A 21966-nucleotide genomic window follows, 5' to 3' on the forward strand; every position below is an offset into this window, starting at 1 on the left:
ACAGACGAAGAAACTGTCGCCATCGATGGAACCACAAGCATGGCAAACAACACCCCACCCGCGTCGACCCTTGTGTGTTCTCGCCGCAGGTCTCGTCAAACAGGATCCAAACACCATTAACGGCACCGGCTGGGTGCAGATTTCGAGGATTAGTGCTGGCAGTAGGATCCTGCTCTGCAGTGAGCTCTTTTTCTCTCTCTCGCTCTTTTTCCCCGGCGATTGACAATTATTTTTCAGGGCAGTTCGAATCTCAACAGCAACCTGGGGGTTCCACATCGACTGCAGCCAGCTCGACGGCGAGCCAGCGAGCGCCTCAAATGCCGCCCAGACTGGGTTCTCGCCTGCAAGATCGACGCTTTTGTATTACGTCAATCGTCATCGACCCTGGCAAGTCGCGTGAGCGCTCGAAGAATACCCTCATGATCAAGCACGGGTCTTTGTTGAAACCCCGATCTCTCTTCTTCAGGCAATCCCTGGCTGGGAGGATGTCTGAACTTCCCAATCAACCCACAGAGTTTACATATGCCTGCTGAGTTACGGAGTACTTTGTTTGTGGTAGCTCGTAAGTCAAAATAACGTTGATTTTGCCTCTAACTCAACCAGAGATCCAAGTGGCCCTAATCCAAAATCATGTCTTCGTTCCGAGTTCCAGCGCTATTCGCAAAAGGACAAAACATTAGAAAAGCAAGACATAGGAAAATACGACAGCAGTCATAACTAAGTCGTTGGATGGTTTGAATCGATTACAAAGAGATACCAGCATTGAATATTCCAAAATGACGCCCAGATCGTCCCAAAGTCAAAACACCGCGACCACCACGATCAAGCAAAAGAAAACATTAATTCATATTTCTTCATCAGGGCCTCCATGTCACTGTTATCGGATATAATTTTTGGGGCTCGTTTTCGCTTCGTCGCTCGAACCATCGCACTAGAATTCTTCGTGGTAGTGGGGTGATCGCAGCTGCTGGAGGCGGCATTGTCGCTCATATCGCTGCCATCATCTTCCCACAACCTTTTTAAGAAATTCATGGTGGTGTTGATGTTTCCCAGCCGAAGCAATTCCCACATTGCCTGTAGTCGGTTGAGTATGAGTTCTCTATGATCAGCCTTACGCGCCAGACTCCCAAATAACGCTAATGGCCAGCATAGTGTGTGGGAAATGGGCGCATCGATCGGGAGTTCATCGAGCAGACATTTGAGCCTCTCAAATCGCTCATGAATGAACCGCGGTAGAGGCGTCTGCGCAGTTATTGGTGGATTCGCGAAGGATACGTCGAGATAACAAAGGATGGCCTGTTGGTAGATCCATCCGCATGTGATAAAATCCTGACGGGCATCAGATGGTGGGCGCCAAAACAATATTCTAGATCTCAGGATACGGTAGGCCATCTCGTCCGTGTCAGGCTCCTCTTGATGTTTGGATCTCGCGCTACTCGAGCTTTGCTTTGAGTTCTCTTTTATCCTTTGCCGCTTCCGACGTGCCAACGCAGAAACCTGGGGGATCATATCGAAGAGTTCATATGAACAGCCAACCAGCATACCATAACTCTTGCCGCTAACCCAGGCAAAATCCCCTGTCGGGGTTTCTTGGCGCACAGAGCCGTGGAGGACTATAATTTGGGAGTCATTACTTATCTCTGTGATGCGCAAGACATATGTGTAGAACTCCTTCAGGAATTCAAGTATAGACTCATCGATACGAAGGGAAGACGGGGATGAAAGGACGACATTAAAAAGTATATGAGCAGCTCGTAAGTGTTGTGAGAGAACTCCGCTGACGTCGCCTCTGGTTGTCTAGAGGGAATAGTGTGTTAGTTCTAGGGATCATGCTAGTGGTATAAGGGTCGCTTCCGAGACTCTACCTCTACAAAACACAGAACCAAAGCCGTTGCCAAGAGCGGTATCGGATCCGTTCCGGGGTTGGCCACAAGTTTTGTTAATCCGTATTTCAGCGATCTTAATGCGAGCCCCAAATGTGTCCAGGTGCTCGTCTCAATGTCAGGCGTCCTGCCCGCATTACAATAGTGTATCCCGCTACAGGCTAGTAGGCTTTGCAGGACAGTGTCTGGGTACGCGATCGCAAGACGAGGCAGCTCCGTCTTAAACGCATTCAACTTGCCACGATGAGCTGACATAACATCTCCCGTCCTCTCTACCCAGTGCTGATAGAGCAGGAGAGAGATTGGCGATCGGAAAATTGGCTCCAGAGTAGGCTGTTGCCGGAGAGTGGCGATATCCAGCACGTCGAGATCCTGAAAATCGGGGAGGGGATCGTGTTCGTGCCATTCCGACTCCCACGCTGTTGGGAACAGATGATCTTCACTTGACGCACTATCGTCTGACGAGCACGATGAAAGCTTCCTCTTCCTACTGTGCGAAACCAAACTCAAGCCAGTTTCAAAGGCGTCATCTTTCGAGGTATCAGTAGCTGCGGTGTTTGGAAACCAGCTACACAACAAAACATTTCGTTCGCACGATACGCAGGTCGGCTTCCTTCCGTCGCATTTCTTCTTTCGAATCCGACACGGACGACAACCGTCCTTTGAACGGCGCCGTTTGACAGGTGGCTGGCCTGAGCTCTCGCGGGACATCAGCTGCTGCTGCCTATGCGCTGAAAGTATACCGAGAATAAACAGGCAGTGAAGCTTGGAGTTGTTGAAAGGGCGCTCGAACGGGAATCTTTAATCGAATTTAGTTGCATGGCTGAATGCTCTCCCCCGCGTGAGTGGGGAAGAGCCGAATGACGGGGGATTTGGTGACGCTAGTTCAAGAGAGAGCCCGCCGGATGGAAGTGTTGAGAAGCTTCCCGAAGTCGGCAATCTCCCTGGCTCGCATACCCCAAGTGTTTGCTATCACCCCCCAAGTTCGGACAAGTCTTCCAAAAGCGGTAAATCTGCAAAGTAGGATCGTTTCCGGGGGGCTTTCTTCAGCCATGTCGGCCTTTGCTCCTGAAGCATTTAGGCCGTCCCGAGGCTGTGTCGCCAATCCAGCGTCTCGGCTCCTGGTTAAATCACGTGATGATAAGGGCGCGAAAAACAAACAGGCTCGAATAACCTTATCAGCCACCATGCTGAATATAGTTAAGCTCCATGATAAACAAAAGATCAGACGATAAAGTTCAGAGCGACAAGTCGTCCGCTGCATACAAAACGTGTAGATTGCACTCCAAGACCAGAGGATGTTACTCCGTAGCTATGAGCTGTAATATATAAGAGCCATAATTGTGTATCTCCAACTCCCTCTGGACGCCTGTATGCCTCAATCTCTACTCCATGCCGACACTTGCTCACCGGATGCCCACCATCTATGCAATGTAGGTACTTTTGAACAACCTCCCAAGGTCCAAAACAGCCTTTAGACTCCAGGGCCAATTAAAGCTAAAACACTTTTGCTGGTACCCGGCTCCTTCAGGATTTGGGGGGAAGAGCCTGAGAGGCGCAATGTTTCGCATCACGAATATCTTTCCATTCGTCCGTAATTAGAACAACTTCGGATTAATCTGACGTCCCGGATGCAATCTGTCTAGCAATCCTAATGTGATGAGGGACTTTCTTTTTACCTATGAGAACTAAGTACTTCACTTTCGACCTTTCGTCGAAGCTGTGAGGGGTTTCCATGGTGATAGGCATTAAATCACGCAAATTTAGCCACTAACCAATTGATCTTTTGGCGTGGCAATCTCCTCCTCGGTCAGAACACCGTTTGCAGAAAGGATGGTAGATGACGAGTCGATAGTTCCCCGTGATTCCCTCTCTGAGGTCTCTGTTGTTACCCTGTCCTTTTTTTTCAATTGCAGCGCGCCTTTCTCCAATGCCTCTTCAGGCAAAGGTCGAATGTACGGCTGACATACCCACCAGGGGCGCTTATACTTTGCAATCGTCGCCTGAGAGCCAGATAGAGACGAGAGATCCGGCTCTGCCTCCACATCTGCGTCTAACTCTGATTTCGCGTTATATTCTTGAATCCCCTCCTTGACGACCCGCTCAACCAGAGACACGACATTTTCGAATGCTGCTAGGTCCCCGGCCCTGGATCTCGCAAGAGCATCGCGGACGTGCGTTTGTTTTGAGACAAGCGGACGGAGCAGCTGAAACATATGGCCCTGCATGACGGAGAGATTCGGGGATACAACTTTGGGCTCTTTGCTCTTTTTTTGTTTCTTCTTTGGAGGGCCTTCTTCTTGTTCAGGCTGTGTGTCGGCCGTTTCCACACGCGGACTGGAGCACTGAGAAATAGGATTGGAGGGGTCGAAAAGGGGCTTGCGTTCGGGTGGAGCTGTCTCAAGGACATACTTGTAGATAATATCCATGTATCTCCGCAGGATAAAATCCAGCCTATAACCCCCCTTCCCGTCTCTGCCTCGCCAGTACTCGCATCCTTCTTCGCCGACGGGAGGTGGCTCGCTGAAAATTGTTGGGTCTGATAAGTTTCCCTCTGCACTCATCACCCCATCAGCACCGGTTGCATCCAGGCATTTCTGGATATCATCGTGATTTAAAATATTCCCATTCGCAAATATAACCGTATCGGGCGGTAGGTTATCCCGCAGATAGCGAATATAAGACCAATCAGCCACACCGGTATTATGTCCCTTCTGCTCCCTTCTCCGCCCATGCACTGTAATAAAGCTCGCGCCGGCAGACAGTATCATCTTCGCATACTCTAGCGTCTTCTCCTTCGTCTCCAGTATACGAAATTTGGCCGTCACGGGGATGGAAAGCCCGGTATGCAGCTTGTTGATAAGCCTATAAATCAGATCTGGCTCTTCCTGTAAGAACGCGCCGTAGCGGCCCTTTTTGGCAATGCCTTGAGGACATCCCAAATTCAGATCGACCGCATCACAATACTGTTGGACGTGCCTTGCGGCTTCGAGGAGTTCGTCAGGGTCGTTGGCGCAAAACTGGACTATAAGCGGCCTGTCGATGGCGGGGTTTCCATCGAGAAACGGTACGGTGTCGGCGGACGTTTCGACAGCATCGGCTTTCGGACGAACTGGTTCGAAATGCTGACTTCGGTATCCGGCACGGTCCTTGAACAGGCGCGCATGGAGCATGGGCGAGTAGGCAAGAAGGGGATTCCGTGAGTTGTCTTTCATGAAGGAACGAGTAAGCATCCGCCATGCCTAATGGTAAAAAAGGAATTATCCACGTTAGCTGCGTCTGCTCTTTATTTTTTTATTTTTATTTTTATTTTCGACCTTTACGGCACTTGAAAAAGGAAAAAGGGTACTGCGCCGGGGAAGCTAAAAAATTACATACAAATTCCGACCGATCTACCATCGGCGCGACAATCATCTTCGGGCTCCCTAGGCTCTGATAGAACTCTCTGCCGGTGAACTTCTTCGAGCCGAGCATAGAGTCTCCTGCCTCAGCTTCATTTTGCGCCGGGGTCGACATCCTCCCGCCCGGCAGCCCACGCAGCAGCCGCTTGAGGGAGCGGGGTCGGAGCAAGGACGGAAAACTGATTTTGGCGAGATTCGACGAGGTCTGGGTGCAGGAAGAAGCGGCGCGTCGACGGTGCTGATGCGACCCAGCGGCAGCGCGGGCCTCGAAGGGAAAAATATCCTGTCCGCCCAAAAAAAAAAATAAAAAAATAAAAATAAAAAAAAGGTCCCCGCCCAATCAGCGATGACGTCGGGTGTGGCTTATGTAAGAGGTCCGCGGACACTCTTGAATTTCCCGATTGGGACTTTGGAATTTAGGTCCAATGGGTGCCAAAACACGCTTCAAGTTGCTTGCGAGCCATTTAAATTGCTAACCTGTTAAGCGACTTCATATTCGAGCTACCTAAAGCTAAGGTGCTACAGGCACAATGTTGAAGAGTACGCTTGTCTAACCTATACATGATCCCCATAAACTATGACCACAGAATAACAATATAGCCCCAGTATTCACAGTTAAAAAAAAGAGATAAATGGACAGATAGATGTAGGAGAAACAAAAGAAATACGTGGCATTCCAATAATATATAAAACCGAGTCAATGCAGTCGCTGTCAGATCCTAGGCCAATGGATAAATTCTATTGGGGAGAAGGGAATATTGAGAAGATTTAGGCTGTGAGGTATGTGTCGAACCGGTGAAATTGCAAAGGATAGAGAGAGACAGAGAATGGCGCGGATAAGACGAGATTATAATAAGGGCCGCAGGAAATTAAATATGATAGCCGAACTGTAATAGCAGGACAGGTGAAACCACACCTATCCAAGGTGAGAGGTTACACGGGTAACGCGTTGATATGCTCCTTCGATGCTGGCTCGAAGTCGTTCGAAGCGACGTACAGCAATAGGATCTACACTTCTTTGGTCCGCAAAGTCTGAGTCCACAACAAGGTCAAAACGAGCGAAAACTTTCGCCAGGTCAGCGCCTCCAAACATGTCTTCGAACGGTTCAGCATCAGATGGTTCGTAGCTAGGCTGGTCGAGATAGAGTGCCAAGGATGGGTCGTTTTCGTCCACGTCAACAGGGGTATTGGGACAAAGATGCTGCTCCCCTGGCTCAGGCTTACGGTTGTCTAGTACTGGGTATGATATGGTTGGCATTAAATCTTTGGTTTCCTCAGATGGCAACGGCCCAACGGAGAACGAACTCTTCCCGCAAAACACCTCTGCATCAACTGTCGGGCTCTCGGGCACCTCCATAACGGCGAGAACGGTCGGATTGGAGAAGTTTGTGTCAATCCCAGAATTCCACCCTGAGTCAATTGAAGCAAAGTCAAAATGCTCTTCGGCGATGCTAGGAAGCGCTGTTTGAGGGTTCTGGATCTGAACGTCTTGCGGAAGTGGGGTTGGCTTCACATCGTTCTGAATATCAGTCGGCGCATGGGCCTGTGGTGTAGATGACTGCTTTTGCAATGAGGGAGGAAGGCCATTCACGGTAATGTCGTTTAGGAAGGAATTAAAGTGCGGAGATGAGAGGAGCATGCGGGTGAGATCTGTTAGGCGGGCATTTTCTTCCATGAGGGCTCGATTTTGGAGGCGAAGGTCGTTTGCTTCATTGGTTTTCGCGGTGACCTCACCTTCTAACTGCCCAATGTATTCTGGCGGATAGTTAGCTTGGATTTTCCAACAGGTAAATCGACCGCAAGTGAGATAAACACTGACCTTTTCTCCGGGATCTGAATGCACGAGCTGAAACCTTATTGCGTAGCTGACGTCGCTCTTTGCTGCTCAATTTCTTACCCTCCTCGCTTGCCAGCAGCCGCTCATCCTCGTCCATGTCTTGTTCGTCTTTCTTCTGTTTCACTGGTTGTGGAAGTGCGTTTGACATTGCGGATGGTTCTTCACGAATGACAACACTGCTTTGTCTCATTTGCTGGAGAAGGCGTGAAATACGTTCCTCAACGAGAGGATCAACGGGCCGGTTTACTTTGCCTTGCTGAGATCGACTGGGTTGGCGGGAATGGCCGTGTGGAACCTGGGGCTGTGGCTGCCCTTGTGCAAGTTGCTGTTGCTGTCGTTGTTGTTGCTGCTGCTGCTGCTGCTGCTGTTGGCGTCGAAGCATCTCTTGCTGCCTTTGCTGCTGGGCAGCCCTTGCTCTGGCAGCTTGCTGCTGGTGTATTCCCGGGTACACACGCCCGATCTGAGTGGACGGAGCGACCGGCGAAAGCTCCTGGCCTCCAACAGCATTTGGATCGACAAACTGAGTTTTAGAGGACTGTGATGATAGCATCGCACCTTGGGGGAAGGCTGGGTTGTCGGATTCCATGTCCATATCCGTCGAATCGTTGGGGAAAGAAAACATTGAATTTGAGTTCATCGAGAACATGTCGCCATGTCTGTTAACTAAACCGAAGCCATCTGGCGGCCCAAAGCTCGGGTCGTTGAAGCCCACGCTCATACCAGGAGCGGGATTGAGGGCCATGGTGTTGGCAAGACCACCCATTGGCAGGCCGGTTTGCTGCTGGTAGGAACCATACTGATGGCTTGGTGCGGAGAAAGACAATTGCTGGGAGGCTTGGGCATTTGAGCCAAAGGCATTGCTGTTGGATGGTGGAGAAGGGGATGCAGCGTTGGAATGTTGGTATGGCTGCGAGGATGGGGTTGGGTTGGATGATTTGTTTTCAGCGGAAGGAGAAAGAGACGGAGACGGATATATGGGTTCAAAGTTGATGTAATTGTCCATTTCGCTTGTATCATAGCAGCTGGTGTAGTTCGGGGCAGGCGAGAGAGCGGATATGGCCATGGGGAGTTCTCCCGTAGCAGCCATGGCGGCGACGATGCAAAGGTGTCACGGAAGACGAATGTCGTTCACGCAAGGGATTGTGAAGCGAACCCAGCGAAACAAGGACAGTCGAGGTTCAGTTGGGTGTGAATACCGGTAACGACTGGCAGGGAGATGGAATGGAGATTGGAGTTGAAGGGTTGTTTGGTGATGATGGGTGATGGAGTTGATGTTGATGTTGATGATGGTGAGGGTGAGGGTGATGATGGTGGAAGTTGGAGGGAGATGCAGCGAGGTTGTAGTAGGAATGGGGAGTCGAGGCGAGTGAAACCGTCTGATCCTCAGGGAGAAAAGACGCCAAGAAACCCACTGTGGAGATGCGATTGACCAGCGCCGAAGCCTACGTGGCCCCTTGTAACGATCCCGTTCCGCAGGCCGGATCTGGGCGAGTTTTGGCGGTGCAGGTGTGGTAATAAACTGGTAATGGCGCAGTCAGGCAGCATCATTTCCACCAAGCAAAATTACAAGAATTCCCGGTTTTGACATCCCATTGGCCGAACACGGTTACATTGAGCATGTTTCAGGAGCGTACGGCGGTACCCATTGGCGGAATTTCTGCTCCAGTCGGGACATTGCGGTATGTATGGTAATGTACGCTAAAATGGTCACTAGCCAGGATAGGGCTGAGCACAGAAGGCGGTGCAGCGTGATCTGATTGGCTTCCACCTGCCCAACCCTGCACGCGCTATTCCAGATCGGGCACTCCTAATCGCTGCCCGCAACCCCTTGGCGCTCCTCTCGCTCTGTGCTCTCTGTCCCGAGCCCGCTCCTCGAACCACACTGACCGCTTAGCCGGAGCCGCCCGTGCATGTCGCTGAAGAAAAAGTCGGCTTTGTCGCCGGCAGCCCAGGAAAGTCGTCTTGTTGGACAGCACACTCAGCTCGGATTGGCAGCTAAGTGTAGCCAACTCGCCGGACCTCAGCCGAGGTAGATACTACCCAAAAGGGAGAAACGAGGCGCCCAGAGCTTCCCAACCACAGCTGGCACAATCCAAAAGACTACGCTCGTACGGAGAGCCTCCAAACAGCCTGTGGCTCAACATATTCACCCGATGTGGAGTAGTTATTTTCAGGGAAAAGCAAAACGGAAACCCTAAGAATAATATCGTTTGGAACAATGTGTTACTCCGGACTCCACGTACCATCCATACGGTGACCGAAATGCTTGTCATCCATCCGAGTGCCGTAATGATACCCCCCACGCACCCAGTACGACAGGTCTTTCTGCTGCTGGTTGGGCCGAAGCGGAAACATCAGAGGTCCCGGAACGGAGGGGAGGAGGCGGGAAGTCTGCATCTAGGGCAGATTTCCTTCCCCTCGAGACACTCTAAGCCTTCTCTTGGGACTTGCATGCTCCAGCTGGCCGATTGCACCCCTTCCGTCCTCCATCCGGATGCTATCGGCAAACGTGGCGCAGAGGCAACTGGGCCTGCACAAGTGGTCACCAGAGTGCGAGACCCGTCAAGATCTTGGTCGACTAGTTGCACCTTGTCTATTTTTGGTACCAGTTCCTCCATGGTAACTTTGATGCAATTGACTCCAAGTTCCAGCCGTCAATGCTCTCAATGCTTTCAATACGGAAGCCACAGGCGATCTTTAGAAGCAAGCTAGCGTATACAGTAGATCTGCCAGACATCCCTGTCGAGGTGCTATGAGCCACAGTGGACTTTTAGGAAAGCAACCCACGGCCAGCCCTACAAGTTGTCAGATCCCCATTGCCCCTAACGAGCAACAGCGGTATATGTCAGCTATCCCGATGATCTACTAGACAGCCAGGTCATTCTCCCAGAAGCAGCAGCACAGGCGTTCCCAGGCCCGTTTGCAATTTTGCGGCACAAGCATAGCGTGAGGATACGCTGGCTGAGCAAATGCTCACTGTGGTCGATGAAACCTCTTACCAGGGGTTGTGGCTCTACCTTCATTATTCGGTCATCGGGAATGCCTTGAATACAATGCATGAACGCCTGAGCTGGCAAGTATCCTAGTGAATGATTCCTCATTGCTCTGCCCATCATAGCGCAGCTACGATCACTCACGTTGCCATGCCTCTTCTCAGGTGCTGTGCTGCGCTGAGGGTGACGTCGGCCCATGAGCGACAGATAAGTGAGGACAATTTGAGGATCAGTATTGTTCCTTTGTTTATCGAATGAAAGCGCTTGCTAGGCTGCTAAGATTTAGATATTTCCGCCTTACGCGCACTTCGCGGACATGCTCGAAGTCAGAGATAGTTAATTATAGAAAAGGCTTTTTGAACGACCACAGTCCATCTACGATCATTGACATTTCTGCCCGTCCAAAGTACTCGCAGAGTTGAACTTGACAGCGGCATGCCGGCACGTTTGCTTTACGGGACTTATGCCTAGTTTCCATAACGTAGAAGCAATCAGAATTTAACCCAAGTCAAAAAGGCAAATCTTCGATATTCATCTTGAATTTCTCTCGTGTCCACAGCCGCAAGAGGATAGAGCTGACTAAGTAAGGCGGCTCTGGCCAGCAGAAAAAAACTATCCTGAAGCGGGTGGAAAAGACGACCAGCGACGGAAGTTTGATGATGGTGGGACATGACAGACAGTACGTAGGAGATCCGGAGTGAGCTATGTTCGACATCTATATTGCTTGCTAGTGTTTTAATCTTGGCTTAATTTGAAGCCTCTGCCACTCTTTATCCTCCCCTCCGCGTTGATTCTCCCCACAAAACTGGCTGGTTCACAGTTGCCAGCGCGAGCTCTGGCACGGTCTGTCTGCGGTCTGTCCTCAACTATTTCCCCGTTTTTCACTGCTGGGTGCAGACTCTTCTCGCGAAGTTCAGCATTCGGGGTCTCCCCTCACTCGTACCGGCTCCTTCCAACGACCACATGGACCTTTTGCAAATTCTACCAAACCACCAGAAGCAGGCCCCACACAGATGAACTTGACGCCACTACCGCCAGAGCCCACGACTTCATAAACCCGCGAAGGTGTTGGATTCTGGACGGCAAGGAATTGTCATTCTATCCCCCGAGACGCGAGCTCCCGTACGATTCCAATCCAATGAAGACCTTTATCCAGTTTGTAACCACTCCTGCGGCCGATACCCCCGGGACGGCGATCCTCCTTCACTTCGATGATAAGCGATACATTTTTGGGAACCTCGCAGAGGGGACTCAGAGGGCATGTGTCGAGCGCGGAGTCAAGCTTTCGCGGGTGACCGACATTTTTTTCACGGGAAAGACTTCATGGTCAACACACGGCGGCATAATGGGCATGCTTTTAACACTGGCCGATGCACTGTCGAACGCCTCAGCGTCTCTTTTGGAATCCGTGGATGCAAAAATTGCGGAGTTAAAGACGATGAGGGATACCACGACCGACCCCTCAGTGCGAGCCAAGGCCGAAAGTGGCCTACAAAAACGTCTCGCGGAGCGATCGAAGCTTGAGGTACAAGCCCAGCAACGGGCCACTTTGTCACTACGTGGAGGCCCGAATTTGACACATACAATTGCTACCGGCCGGAGATTTATCTGTCGACAGGGGATGCCGATATGTATACAAGAGTTCGACGGGGAAAGCGGCATTGGAAATTCCCAGAAGGTAGCGGATAAGCCTACCTTGTCAGACGATCATATCAAAGTTTGGGCTCTACCGATCCTACCCTCCAATAATTCCGGGAACCGGAGCAGGAAGCGAAGCCATGATGAATTTGAGGAGCAGGTCCCATCATCAGACTCGTCCAAATCGTCTGACCAACGCTTCAAGGACCAAGTCACTCGTCAGGCAGTCGTTTCAGAAATGTTCAATTCAGACTGGCGTATGGATACGCTGGTAGAAATGCCCATTGCGGAGGTTTCTCTTCCGGCGACACTCTTCGTGCGCAACCCCGAAACTCAAGAGATCCAACCCTATACCGGTCCCAAGCCCGGCGATAGCGAGCCGCTGCCTGATATCATGGTCTTGGTGCGCAAACCCTGGCCCGGTGCTTTGGTTGAATCTCTTCCACCAACATCTCCTTCAGAATGTGCAATGTCGTATATTATCCGCAACCATGACGTAAGGGGAAAGTTTGACGCAAAAAAAGCAGCAGCGCTAGGCGTTCAACGAGGCCCTGACTATCGAAAATTGACGGAGAATCAGAGTGTGCTCTCGAAAGACGGGCAGACCATCACCCCCGATATGGTACTTGGAGAGTCTCGCATCGGGAAAGGTGTCGCTATAATTGAACTTCCGAGTGTGGACTATGTGGAGAATCTGATTGCAAGGCCAGAGTGGAAGTCGACTGAGGTTATGAACGGAATGACAGCGTTCATATGGATACTTGGTAAAGGAGTTGGTGCGCATCCACGACTACAAGAATTCATATCCACTATGTCGCAAGCTCAGCATGTATTTTCGTCGCCTGACTACTCCCCAAATGACCTAACTTTCAGAGCTGTCGCCCGATCGACCATGGAATTCTCAGAAATCGACAGTGCACGCTACAGTCCTCCGAAGTATGTTACTTCTCCCCGCTCGAATGTACCGAGGCCGGAAATCTGTGTTGCGAAGCCTGGTATGGTCGTCAACTTGGAGCCTGAGTTTAGCATCGAGAATTCCCAGACTGAACGAAATATCGATATCGACCAGATAAAAAGGAGTGTTGGCGATCCCGTCCGGGGCCACGTTGATGCGGTGCGGCAGAAGTTTAATGAGATCCTTTTTCAAACAAAAGTCGAGAATATGCGGCAAAGTATTCCTAATAACGACGCAGAGATAATTACACTGGGAACAGGCTCTTCCCTGCCTTCGATGTATCGAAACGTGGCTGGAACTTTATTACGAGTTCCTGGCCATGGAAGTTATCTCTTCGACTGTGGAGAAGGCACATTGGGACAATTAAAACGAGTTTTCAGCCCTGAGGAATTGAAAGAGGTGCTTCGAGAGTTAAAGGTCATATGGATAAGCCACTTGCATGCCGATCATCATCTAGGTACCGTATCAGTCATCAAGGCTTGGTACGAGGAAACTTTTGGTATTCCCCCACAGAAAACAGCAAGTTTCGAAACTAATCTCGGACAATTCCTGAGCGAGAAAAGACTGTGTCTAGTGTCAGACATTCACATGCTTGACTGGTTGGCTGAATATTCGCATGTCGAAAATTACGGCTACGACAAAATTGTTCCGCTTGCCGCAACTTCGTATGAGCGTTCAAGCGGTTACATTTCCAGCGTCCTCACTCTTCACCGTCGTGATAAAAATGGGCTCGTCCAAGAACAATTTGGCGAGAATAGGGGCGAATGGATCAATTTCGACTCTCCAAAACACCAATTCATGTCCCCCTTCCAGGCAGCCACGGGGCTAAGTTCCATTTTCACAGTACCCGTCTCACATTGTCAAGGTGCAAAGGCTGTTTCTTTTACATTCCCTTCAGGCCTAAAGGTCTCCTACTCGGGAGATTGTCGCCCATCTGAGGCTTTTACCCGCATTGGACGGGATTCCACCGTCCTTTTACATGAAGCAACATTCGAAGACGACATGTTTAAAGATGCCTTGGCGAAGAGACACTCCACTCTCAGCGAGGCACTTATGGTCGGGAAAGAAATGCATGCCAAGGTAATCGTCCTAACGCACTTTAGCCAACGATACCGCGAAATGCCAAATATCGAGAAGGCCAAAAAGACCGGATTTGTACCGAAATTTCGCCACCGTAAGTCACCCGGGTTCGTCATGCCTAATGCAGTGCGTGATATCCCTGCAACAGAGGAAACACCACAGGGTCCGGAGACATCCGACACAGCAGATGACCTTTCTGCGAAAGAGGATCTGTCCTTGCAGAAAGCGCTTGATGATGTGCCCGTGATCCTTGCATTCGACTACATGCGTCTACGTCTGGGAGATGCGTTGCACGCCGAGGCACATATGCCTGCTATGAAGGAGCATCTGTCAGCTTCTGAAGTGGAATTTTAATATCATTACTGGACATGTCCATGTTCGATTGGCATTTACGATATGTTTCGAGCGATTGTATATATGAAGCCTATTTACATCATCCCCAACGTTAGAGTGGATAGACACACCAAAAAAAGACCATGGACCCCTTTATCAAATCTCCTAAGTTGATGGATCCATTTTGCATCTCTCGACCTCTCTTCAAAAGTTTACTCTAAAATCTATACCCTCAGGTCAAAATCCACTTCCCACCACCAAAAAAAAAAAAAGGAAAAAGAAAAAGGTAAGGCGGGGTTTGGTTTCACAATCATGCATCATAGCCAGAATCGAGAATATAATCAGCAACTAATAGCCAGCCCTATCCTCCCCTTCCGCAAACATACCCTTATCTGTATTCCACCCACATTCCTCTCTCCAATTTCCCGGCGTAAATTTATCAACAATCTGCTTGAAAGCTTCAAGAGTACAGAATGTCGGCTCTCCTGGTAGATGATTTGCGGGCTTGGCTGCGCAGCCAGGTATGGCTACGGGCTGGTCGTTGTAGCGGATACGAACATAATGTTTATGGAGTGGAGGAAGTTTAGAAACTGGAGTTCTTGCTACGTCGGAAGGCTCTGTTAGCGCTGTGCTGGATGTTGTGGCCGAGCGACGGAAGAAAGACAGCAGTGACGATGGTTTGCTGTCGTTGTTATTGCTATTATTTCCGGGTAGAGGGTTGGATAATTCTTCGAGGATATCTCCTACATGGGCTTTGTGGTGATGCCCGTCAACGTCCTTGAATAGCTCAATTGCGATGTTGGACGTATAGGGAGGCCATTTCCCGTTGTCAAAAGCACCTAGACTCGTTAAGATAGCAGCAATTGTGGTATCATGGCATCCGCTGATTGCAAACTTGACAGGCGGCCCGTGCTCTCGCTTCGTATCTGTTGTAGGCCACCAGCCGCCACTAACGCTGGCAGCGACCATTCTATCCACGATATCACCCATTAGCGCACCAATTCCAAGTTTGCGATATTCCTTGCTTTCCTTGTATCCAGCAAACCATTCATCCGTGGCTATTTGGTCAGCAATGCCGTAACCTTTGGTGTCATAGAATTCTGAGGGAAGACGGGTCTCGGGACCATGTGCCATGGTCGAGTTGATTGTATCAAGAATACCGGACAAGCGTGGCCGAGAATCAACTGCTACGCGAGGAGAGCTTGGGGGCATCCACTTGGACCAGATAGAATTCAGGTAGTCCATCTGTTCGGACTCATTCCCTGGTGCCGGTATGTCAGATTTCGGCCGGTACGAAATGCAGCGAAGGCCCCCAGGGTGAGATTGATGTACATACATCTTTCAGCCGCACGTTGGGCAAACAATCTGGCCAGCTGCCTGAAGCGATGACAGTTTCCTTCATTTGGGTATAGTGTCTCCTCTGCGGGTGTTCTCTGGACGATCGTAGGGTTCTCAAAATCGGAAGTCCTAGCGCTCGCTGGGTACATCCCCCAGAAAGTTTGCTGAAGCGACTCAAGGGCTCGCGGAACGGGTGTGGCACGAAGGTACATATGGTCTGCATTCGATATAATTTTAGGCATATACCCGAGCTGCTCGACATAGAGATATCTTAATCGACGACCTAGGGCGAGAGTGGTTTGACGTCCTTTGTCGGTCAATTCACCAAGCTGACTAGACATGAAACAGTTAATACGGTCGATAATATACTATTTATGTTGATTCTCCCTTGGGATGTTAACTTGCCAGATGCCATCAGGTTCTCCAGCCGGTCCCACTGAAAGTAATGCTTGGTCATTATTCCCGAATTTCTCGATCTTTCGACGCCAGTGAAATTCGTCCCATTCTGTCAAGCTAGTTCCGGCTGCAGCTATCGCTACAAACCGCTTTGCTAAGTTGCAATACGGCCAATCTGAGGGGAAAGCGTTCAGCGAGTGGGCTCAGGGTTGCTCTGGGGATTATGGACTCAATTTACATGGATAGAGCCCAGTCTGTAGCCGTTATTAGCTTACAAGTCAAGGGTTAGGCCGGTTGTATAACGTACGTTCTGGAATCTGGCAGACACAGGTGTTCGTTCACCTAGATTGCTGTGAATAAGCTGCTTGTCGAGATGGAAATAAGAAGATTACCGTGTCGCAAGAACTAGAAAGCAGGGCAAGCGAATTAGCATAACCCAGTCAACTGTTTAACACAGAACATACCACTTGGACCAACTGCAGCTCCAGCCCCTTGGGATAAAGCTTCTCGAGCTCCTCCTTGGAGTATGCACCCCGCGGAAGTAGAGTTGTCATTTGGAGATGATTAAGAAGACAGTCCTTGGGAGAGCTCTGTCCAGCACCATAAAAGTGAATTAAGAGTTGTTGGTAGCAGTGGCCAGTGAGACAATCAAAGCCGAAGACATGACGTTGCGTCGGCTTTTGGAGAATTGGTCTTGACCGCCTTAGTTAAGTACCAATCCGAGCTGCGACGGTTTGTCAGGCCGCCTCCTCGCCGTTTTAACCAACTAGCGCGGGAGTTCAGACGAAAGCGTGCAAGCCATTCATTCTCATGCCAACCGGTGAGGTGTTCACGAATTCTTTAGTCCCCCGCAATGGAAGATACACTTGCGCTGGCAAGCTCTCTACCGTATGGATTGACCGCATCACCTCTTTTCCACAGACCCTTTGGAATGTGAGCACGAAAGATTTCCACAGGGCTTTCTACAAGGTGTTAATGAGGCACACATCCCACTGATTCTCCCAGGCGGAATGCAATATCAGGATCATCGAGAGTACACCGGGAATTGGCTGCAATTGTCCGCATGTTACATGGGCTTGGGGGCAGTAGATATATGTACCACCCAAGCAATACTGCCAGGCCCTGTCCGGTGCAAAATTAAAACATTTCCCATATCCCTGTCATATCCATGTGGTCCAAAGGAAACAGCCAGACGTGACCTGTGCTTCATTTACTAGTTGGCTAGCGCAGTGCGTTCTCTAATTAAAAGATGCTGAGCCCCCGAGTAGTTAGCCTGTGAGCATCACTGACAAATGCTGACAAGCATTGTGGCCTGGCCAATTCCACGGAAATGAACGTTTGCATTCAAAGCATGGGGAAACTGGGTTGGTTGCATGGATGCCGGGCGAGATTTCATCATTATTGTATTTCACGGCCCTGACCCTGACCCTTAAAACCTTCACACTGTAACTCTTTTTCCATCACCATCTTGTTGTCACTTCCATAACCACCATTATATGTCCACTCCAGCCATTATCACAGTTTCAGGAACAAGCTTGACCTTCAGCTCTTGGATGAGTGGTAAGTTCAGCGTTTTCTCCCTATGCCAAGGGAAGAGGACTTCAGACGGAAAGCTTTTTGGAAAGTAAGTAAGTATTCATTCCAACTTTCAAGCAGCCTCTTAAATAGGCCCAGCCAGGCCTTTCCTCCCGCGGTCCCTTGCAGCCCATATTTAAGGCTTAGTTCAAGCAGCTTTGCCACGAGAGGAGACGCCCATCCAGCGTAACCATCCATCCACCTCTGTTTCGTTTGTGATACCGGGCGCGGCCCAATTAAAACGCCGCCAGAGCTCTCGCGCCCCAGGAACATCCGCCTTCGTTACCTCAGGCTCTGGTGTGAGTGAGTCTTGGATATTCCCACAAGGGGGAATACCCCACTCGTGCCGGGCATCCATTCTGAATGTGGCTGACTTCCCCTAGTTTTCCGCATTTAGAACTGTCCAAATTCTCGTGTAAGTAGTAAACTATGGGGAAAAAGCCCAAGTTATTGCTCCTCGCGCTGGTGCCGATATGATTCCACCAGGCCCATCCTGTGCATAAGCTTCTACAGCCCACACGATGCAGATATAAATTCTGACCATATTAGGGCCGTAGCAAATTGTTCCCTTCTTTGACTTTTCGGGCGGAGAGCCAATTGATCCAGTCGGAAACAGCCCGTAAAAAAAAGGGTCTAACAGCGGAAAGCGGAAATCTTGCGGTCAACAATCACCGCCACGAATTGGCTAGTCATGGAGGTAAGAAAGCCGCTCTCCTTCCGCCTATGCTGTTCCACTTCTGGCCTCTTGTCCTCTTCTTGATCACAAGCGAAACTCAATCTTACCTTTGTTTCCGGCCCTTTTGCTTTTTTATAGTTATTGGCACTTTATTTAAAAAGGCGCGTCTCCTTTTTTTTCTTTTCTTTTTGTTTTTTTTTCCCACATGCTCAAGGAGGGGATGCCGTTCGGTGCTCAAACATTTTCCAGCCCAAGAATCGCGACATGGAGCATGCACCCAATGGTTCCCCGTCTTGCAGCGTAATAAGGATATAGTAGGTATTCTATCCAGATTCGCTGTGGGAAGCCTTGAGCATCTTTAAGATTTCCTCCCCCCTCTATTTCTGTCTGTTTGTCTTCTGTATCTCTTCGTTCAGCAACCTTCCGGTGTGGAGCAGATCCAGCCTGCCGGTGGCGTGTTCGCTTTCTTAAACATTGAACCGCAGTGGAATCTCCCGAGCGTCCATTGATTAGCGTCCGTCTGCTTCTGCGAGGAAGGACTCTACCTATTGATATCAGACGTTGAGCTTTTGTTCGACGAACCCGTTTGGCTTGTTTGCTGAAGAAGCTCCTCAGCGGGGGGATATCAGAGCCCAAAACACCACAAAGTGATGGATGGCCCCAGGTGACGAGCATCAGACACGCGCTTCAGCCCCGTTACCCGAGAAGCCATGCTTTTCATTGCTTCATATCTCACTACCCTCTGCACTCCAGCGATGTAATCGCCGTCGGGTCCTTTCAAGCGTTGTTCCCTGCTTCCCGGACAACTTGGCCACGCGAGCTCCTACTCCAGAATTGCATTCTCTCACTCGTGCACTTCGCTCTTTTTTCCTCTCTGTCCCTCTCTATCCCTCTCTCTCTTTTCTCTCTCTCTATTTCTCTCTCTACCTCCTGTGTGTCTTTCTGTTCTGTCTGCCTACGCACTTTTTCAATATCACTACAATCTTTACAGTCCATTCTGGGCCAACACTCGTTGCGTGATAATGCCTCCTCCCACCCCCAGACTCACCCCCAGGCGCCACCGTTCAGCTTTGAAGCCTGGACAGGAACGCTTGGTGTTTTCGGACAGCAGTATTCTCCATGGCCAACCCGCTATCATGAAGACAAGGGCCCAGCTAAGTCTTGAGAAGAATTTACAGGCCATGCAAGCAGCACAGTCGTCCAGTCAGCAACCTGTCGCGCGCGCAGAGCAAGCTCCTCGCAAGAAGCCCCGCGATGAGAAACCCCGCTTGTTATTGATGGGATTACGCAGGTAAGTGTAACATCACTCTCTATCTGCACATCTACCCATCTCTGTCTAACGACGTCCATGTTCAGGAGCGGAAAGTCCTCTATTTCAAGCGTTGTCTTCCACAAGATGCCGCCGAACGAGACCCTCTTTCTAGAGTCCACCACACGTATCCAGAAGGATTCAATCCAGTAAGTGGCTACCCCGCTAACTGATGGAAGTTGCCGCAGTGCTTCTAACGTGGCTCCTCTAAATATCCAGCTCGTTCATGGATTTCCAAATCTGGGATTTTCCTGGGCAGTTGGAGTACCTTGAACCATCCTTTGACCTGGAGGAGCTTTTCAGCACACTCGGTGCCCTGGTGTGGGTTATTGATGCCCAGGATGACTACACAGATGCAGTTGCTCGTTTGAATCGCACAATCCTAATGATCCAACAGTACTACCCACATATCAACATTGAAGTGTTCATCCATAAAGTTGATGGACTTTCTGAGGAGTTCCGTTCTGACATCTTTCAAGACATCGTTCAGCACATCACTGATGAACTTAGCGATGCTGGTTACGAGAATGCCCCTGTCCACTTTTACCTTACCTCTATTTATGATTATTCTGTTTTTGAGGCGTTCAGCAAGGTGATCCAAAAGCTGATTCCATATCTTTCGACTCTCGAGAACCTCATCAACATCCTTGCCAACAACTGTGGTATGGAAAAAGCATATCTCTTTGATGTTCTGAGCAAGATCTATATCGCATCCGATTCGCGTCCGGTGGATATGGCTTGCTATGAAATGTGCTCCGATTATATTGATGTCATTGTGGACGTCAGCGAGTTGTACTCATGGGAGCACCCAGATCGCAAACCTTTGGGGCCCCAGGTTCCCGAGGCAGAAAGTCATGTCATCTTGCATGATGGCACTATGATTCACTTGATGGAGATGAATAAGTAAGCTATGCTTCCGAGGTTCTCCTATGTCGCATAGACAGGCTAATGATTCGTTAGGTACTTGTGCCTGGTTTCTGTGATCAAGAACCCAGAAGCAAAGGAGGTGAAGGGGCTCATTGATATGAACTGTAGAACGTTCCAGGATGCCTTGAACGAGGTATTCGAAAGGAAATGGGAACGGGAACTGGACCAAGAACGGGAGACGAGAGCTTGAAAGTGATCGTACTGGACCGTATGATCACAGAAAACCATGATGAGTAGCCCCAAAAAAAGGGTGAATAAGGAGATTCCGCCTGCGAGAGACAGATACAAAGATTGCATCTATCTGGGACAGGAATGACAGAGCCTACTTTATTACAGGAATTTAACAGGCATCTGAGCACTCATTCTACAGTCTTGTATGTAGACAATGAGATCTATGTGCATGAAGTTGTGGTCGGACTATCCCGACCCGTTTGCGTCATCGTGCAGGGGTTGATGAGTTACCATACAGAGTTCGGAGTACTCTGTAAATTTTAATGTAGCTGTAGCCACGTCCCAACACCACAACGGCAGTGATTTGCCTTATGCGCGTATTCTACCTATTGTGCTCATGATCATACACTAATATTTGACGAAGACATGACCGACCTACGGCAACGGGCCAAGAACCGGCCGCTAGCGGAGGCTGGGATCGACCGGCAAGAATCGTCCGAACCTCTCAGAAAGCAAATAAGAGCCTACGACGAAGAATCGAACACAATCAGTGTATTGGATATTTTTCGATTTTTATGTTTAATCTTAATTGCCTCACTTGGCTTATCATACTTCCTCACGGGCGATTCAATAACATGGGGCTTTAAGCCGTGGTTCACACGTTGGTCGGTGTTGGTCAGACGGCTCGTACGTTTGCATCCCTAGCTATCCACTCGCACATAATGACATATCCAAACTCTGTTTCATTCTACATACATGGACAACTTGGCTGAACTGGAACCCACTCATAGCGCGGTCCCGTCCTTCTCACTCCCTCCGAACTCTCGCTCTATAATGGAACTTCCCCAGATCTCCCGATCTACATCTCCGTCAACCACACCATCTACGACGTCTCCGCGTCGCCGCACCTCTACGGCCCAGGCGGAGGGTACTCTTTCTTCGCAGGGCGCGATGCAACGCGTGCGTTTATCACGGGGTGTTTTCAGGATGATTTGACGTCGGATTTATCCGGGGTTGAAGAAATGTTTATTCCCATTGAAGATGATGATGAATCCGAGGCGGAGCAGGGGATGACCAGGGCGGAAAAGAAGATGCGGAGAGAGAGGGAAATGAGGGAGGCGAAGAGCATGGTGGAGAAGCAGGTGAAGCATTGGGTGCAGTTTTATGAGAAGAGTCATAAGTACTTTTCCGTTGGGAGGGTGGTTACCAAGGACGGGGGACAGATAGAAGAGAATGGAGGGAAAAAGAGAGAGTTATGTGACGAAGCTAAGAAGGGAAGGCCGAAGAGGTCAAAACTGAGAGAAGAGAAGGAGAAGAAAGCAAAGAAAGCGAATTGAGACATTCGCCTGTCTTGGATCAAAAGATATGGATTGTGATAGTTATATACGCCACTCCATAATGCAGCTTTTGGTTAACGACCCAGATACTTGTGTCTGAGAAATTAGTAAATTACG

General features: G+C 49.8%; 8 protein-coding genes across 9 annotated transcripts; 4 read left to right on the top strand and 4 right to left on the bottom strand.

Moving 5' to 3' along the window:
• Positions 1 to 563: 563 nt before the first annotated feature.
• Positions 564 to 2928, bottom strand: CIMG_03042 (uncharacterized protein). Its single transcript, XM_001243600.2, has 2 exons — positions 1866 to 2928; positions 564 to 1797 (listed from the first exon to the last, which is right to left on the bottom strand). Exons 1-2 carry the CDS (start codon positions 2592 to 2594, stop codon positions 823 to 825), a joined length of 1704 nt encoding a protein of 567 aa, XP_001243601.2. The 5' UTR covers positions 2595 to 2928; the 3' UTR covers positions 564 to 822.
• A 210-nt stretch (positions 2929 to 3138) lies between these two features.
• CIMG_13670 (dihydrouridine synthase) lies at positions 3139 to 5544 on the bottom strand. Its single transcript, XM_001243601.2, has 2 exons — positions 5262 to 5544; positions 3139 to 5125 (listed from the first exon to the last, which is right to left on the bottom strand). Exons 1-2 carry the CDS (start codon positions 5397 to 5399, stop codon positions 3647 to 3649), a joined length of 1617 nt encoding a protein of 538 aa, XP_001243602.1. The 5' UTR covers positions 5400 to 5544; the 3' UTR covers positions 3139 to 3646.
• A 203-nt stretch (positions 5545 to 5747) lies between these two features.
• On the bottom strand, positions 5748 to 8421 carry CIMG_13671 (uncharacterized protein). Its single transcript, XM_001243602.2, has 2 exons — positions 7104 to 8421; positions 5748 to 7039 (listed from the first exon to the last, which is right to left on the bottom strand). Exons 1-2 carry the CDS (start codon positions 8206 to 8208, stop codon positions 6201 to 6203), a joined length of 1944 nt encoding a protein of 647 aa, XP_001243603.1. The 5' UTR covers positions 8209 to 8421; the 3' UTR covers positions 5748 to 6200.
• On the top strand, positions 8338 to 9120 carry CIMG_11045 (ribonuclease Z; the record flags this gene model as incomplete). Its single annotated transcript, XM_012358217.1, has 4 exons — positions 8338 to 8464; positions 8509 to 8577; positions 8664 to 8800; positions 9016 to 9120. The coding sequence occupies 4 exons, from the start codon at positions 8338 to 8340 to the stop codon at positions 9118 to 9120; spliced, it is 438 nt and encodes a 145-aa protein (XP_012213640.1).
• Positions 9121 to 11252: 2132 nt separating this feature from the next.
• CIMG_11046 (tRNA processing endoribonuclease Trz1) lies at positions 11253 to 14141 on the top strand (the record flags this gene model as incomplete). The annotated part of the gene is made up of 1 exon (XM_012358218.1): positions 11253 to 14141. One exon carries the CDS (start codon positions 11253 to 11255, stop codon positions 14139 to 14141), a length of 2889 nt encoding a protein of 962 aa, XP_012213641.1.
• A 170-nt stretch (positions 14142 to 14311) lies between these two features.
• Positions 14312 to 16498, bottom strand: CIMG_03046 (acid phosphatase). Its single transcript, XM_001243604.2, has 7 exons — positions 16319 to 16498; positions 16247 to 16259; positions 16162 to 16196; positions 16093 to 16108; positions 15864 to 16029; positions 15457 to 15791; positions 14312 to 15382 (listed from the first exon to the last, which is right to left on the bottom strand). The coding sequence occupies exons 1-7, from the start codon at positions 16406 to 16408 to the stop codon at positions 14469 to 14471; spliced, it is 1569 nt and encodes a 522-aa protein (XP_001243605.2). The 5' UTR covers positions 16409 to 16498; the 3' UTR covers positions 14312 to 14468.
• Positions 16499 to 17374: 876 nt separating this feature from the next.
• Positions 17375 to 20746, top strand: CIMG_03048. Of its 2 annotated transcripts, XM_004446235.1 has the most exons (8): positions 17375 to 17482; positions 17586 to 17728; positions 17827 to 17844; positions 17987 to 18126; positions 19284 to 19396; positions 19462 to 19563; positions 19634 to 20317; positions 20375 to 20746. In XM_004446235.1, exons 4-8 carry the CDS (start codon positions 18121 to 18123, stop codon positions 20529 to 20531), a joined length of 1062 nt encoding a protein of 353 aa, XP_004446292.1. In that variant the 5' UTR covers positions 17375 to 17482; positions 17586 to 17728; positions 17827 to 17844; positions 17987 to 18120; the 3' UTR covers positions 20532 to 20746. The 2 variants fall into 2 exon arrangements, with proteins under 2 accessions (XP_004446292.1, XP_004446291.1); XM_004446234.1 differs by lacking the exon at positions 17375 to 17482 and having other exon boundaries at positions 17594 to 17844; positions 19275 to 19396.
• Positions 20747 to 20850: 104 nt separating this feature from the next.
• On the top strand, positions 20851 to 21938 carry CIMG_03049 (heme/steroid binding domain-containing protein). Its single transcript, XM_001243607.2, has 2 exons — positions 20851 to 21199; positions 21304 to 21938. Exons 1-2 carry the CDS (start codon positions 20939 to 20941, stop codon positions 21847 to 21849), a joined length of 807 nt encoding a protein of 268 aa, XP_001243608.1. The 5' UTR covers positions 20851 to 20938; the 3' UTR covers positions 21850 to 21938.
• The last annotated feature ends 28 nt before the right edge of the window (positions 21939 to 21966 follow it).

Source organism: Coccidioides immitis (assembly GCF_000149335.2).
Source record: "Coccidioides immitis RS genomic scaffold supercont3.6, whole genome shotgun sequence".
Lineage (NCBI taxonomy): Eukaryota > Fungi > Ascomycota > Eurotiomycetes > Onygenales > Onygenaceae > Coccidioides > Coccidioides immitis.

Excerpts from the sequence above, each read along its gene's own strand:
- CIMG_03042 (XM_001243600.2), bottom strand. The coding sequence starts at position 2,594 with ATGTCCCGCGAGAGCTCAGGCCAGCCACCTGTCAAACGGCGCCGTTCA. Across the intron at positions 1,798-1,865 it reads TGGTTCTGTGTTTTGTAGAG|ACAACCAGAGGCGACGTCAG; the intron begins GTAGAGTCTCGG and ends TATTCCCTCTAG.
- CIMG_13670 (XM_001243601.2), bottom strand. The coding sequence starts at position 5,399 with ATGTCGACCCCGGCGCAAAATGAAGCTGAGGCAGGAGACTCTATGCTC. Across the intron at positions 5,126-5,261 it reads TGGTAGATCGGTCGGAATTT|GCATGGCGGATGCTTACTCG; the intron begins GTATGTAATTTT and ends TTTTACCATTAG.
- CIMG_13671 (XM_001243602.2), bottom strand. The coding sequence starts at position 8,208 with ATGGCTGCTACGGGAGAACTCCCCATGGCCATATCCGCTCTCTCGCCT. Across the intron at positions 7,040-7,103 it reads ATTCAGATCCCGGAGAAAAG|AATACATTGGGCAGTTAGAA; the intron begins GTCAGTGTTTAT and ends ACTATCCGCCAG.
- CIMG_03046 (XM_001243604.2), bottom strand. The coding sequence starts at position 16,408 with ATGACAACTCTACTTCCGCGGGGTGCATACTCCAAGGAGGAGCTCGAG. Across the intron at positions 15,792-15,863 it reads GGAGAACCTGATGGCATCTG|TCAGCTTGGTGAATTGACCG; the intron begins GCAAGTTAACAT and ends TTTCATGTCTAG. Across the intron at positions 15,383-15,456 it reads CCAACGTGCGGCTGAAAGAT|GGAATGAGTCCGAACAGATG; the intron begins GTATGTACATCA and ends TACCGGCACCAG.
- CIMG_03048 (XM_004446234.1), top strand. Across the intron at positions 19,397-19,461 it reads TTATTGATGGGATTACGCAG|GAGCGGAAAGTCCTCTATTT; the intron begins GTAAGTGTAACA and ends GTCCATGTTCAG. Across the intron at positions 19,564-19,633 it reads ATCCAGAAGGATTCAATCCA|CTCGTTCATGGATTTCCAAA; the intron begins GTAAGTGGCTAC and ends CTAAATATCCAG.
- CIMG_03049 (XM_001243607.2), top strand. The coding sequence starts at position 20,939 with ATGACCGACCTACGGCAACGGGCCAAGAACCGGCCGCTAGCGGAGGCT. Across the intron at positions 21,200-21,303 it reads CGGTGTTGGTCAGACGGCTC|CGCGGTCCCGTCCTTCTCAC; the intron begins GTACGTTTGCAT and ends ACCCACTCATAG.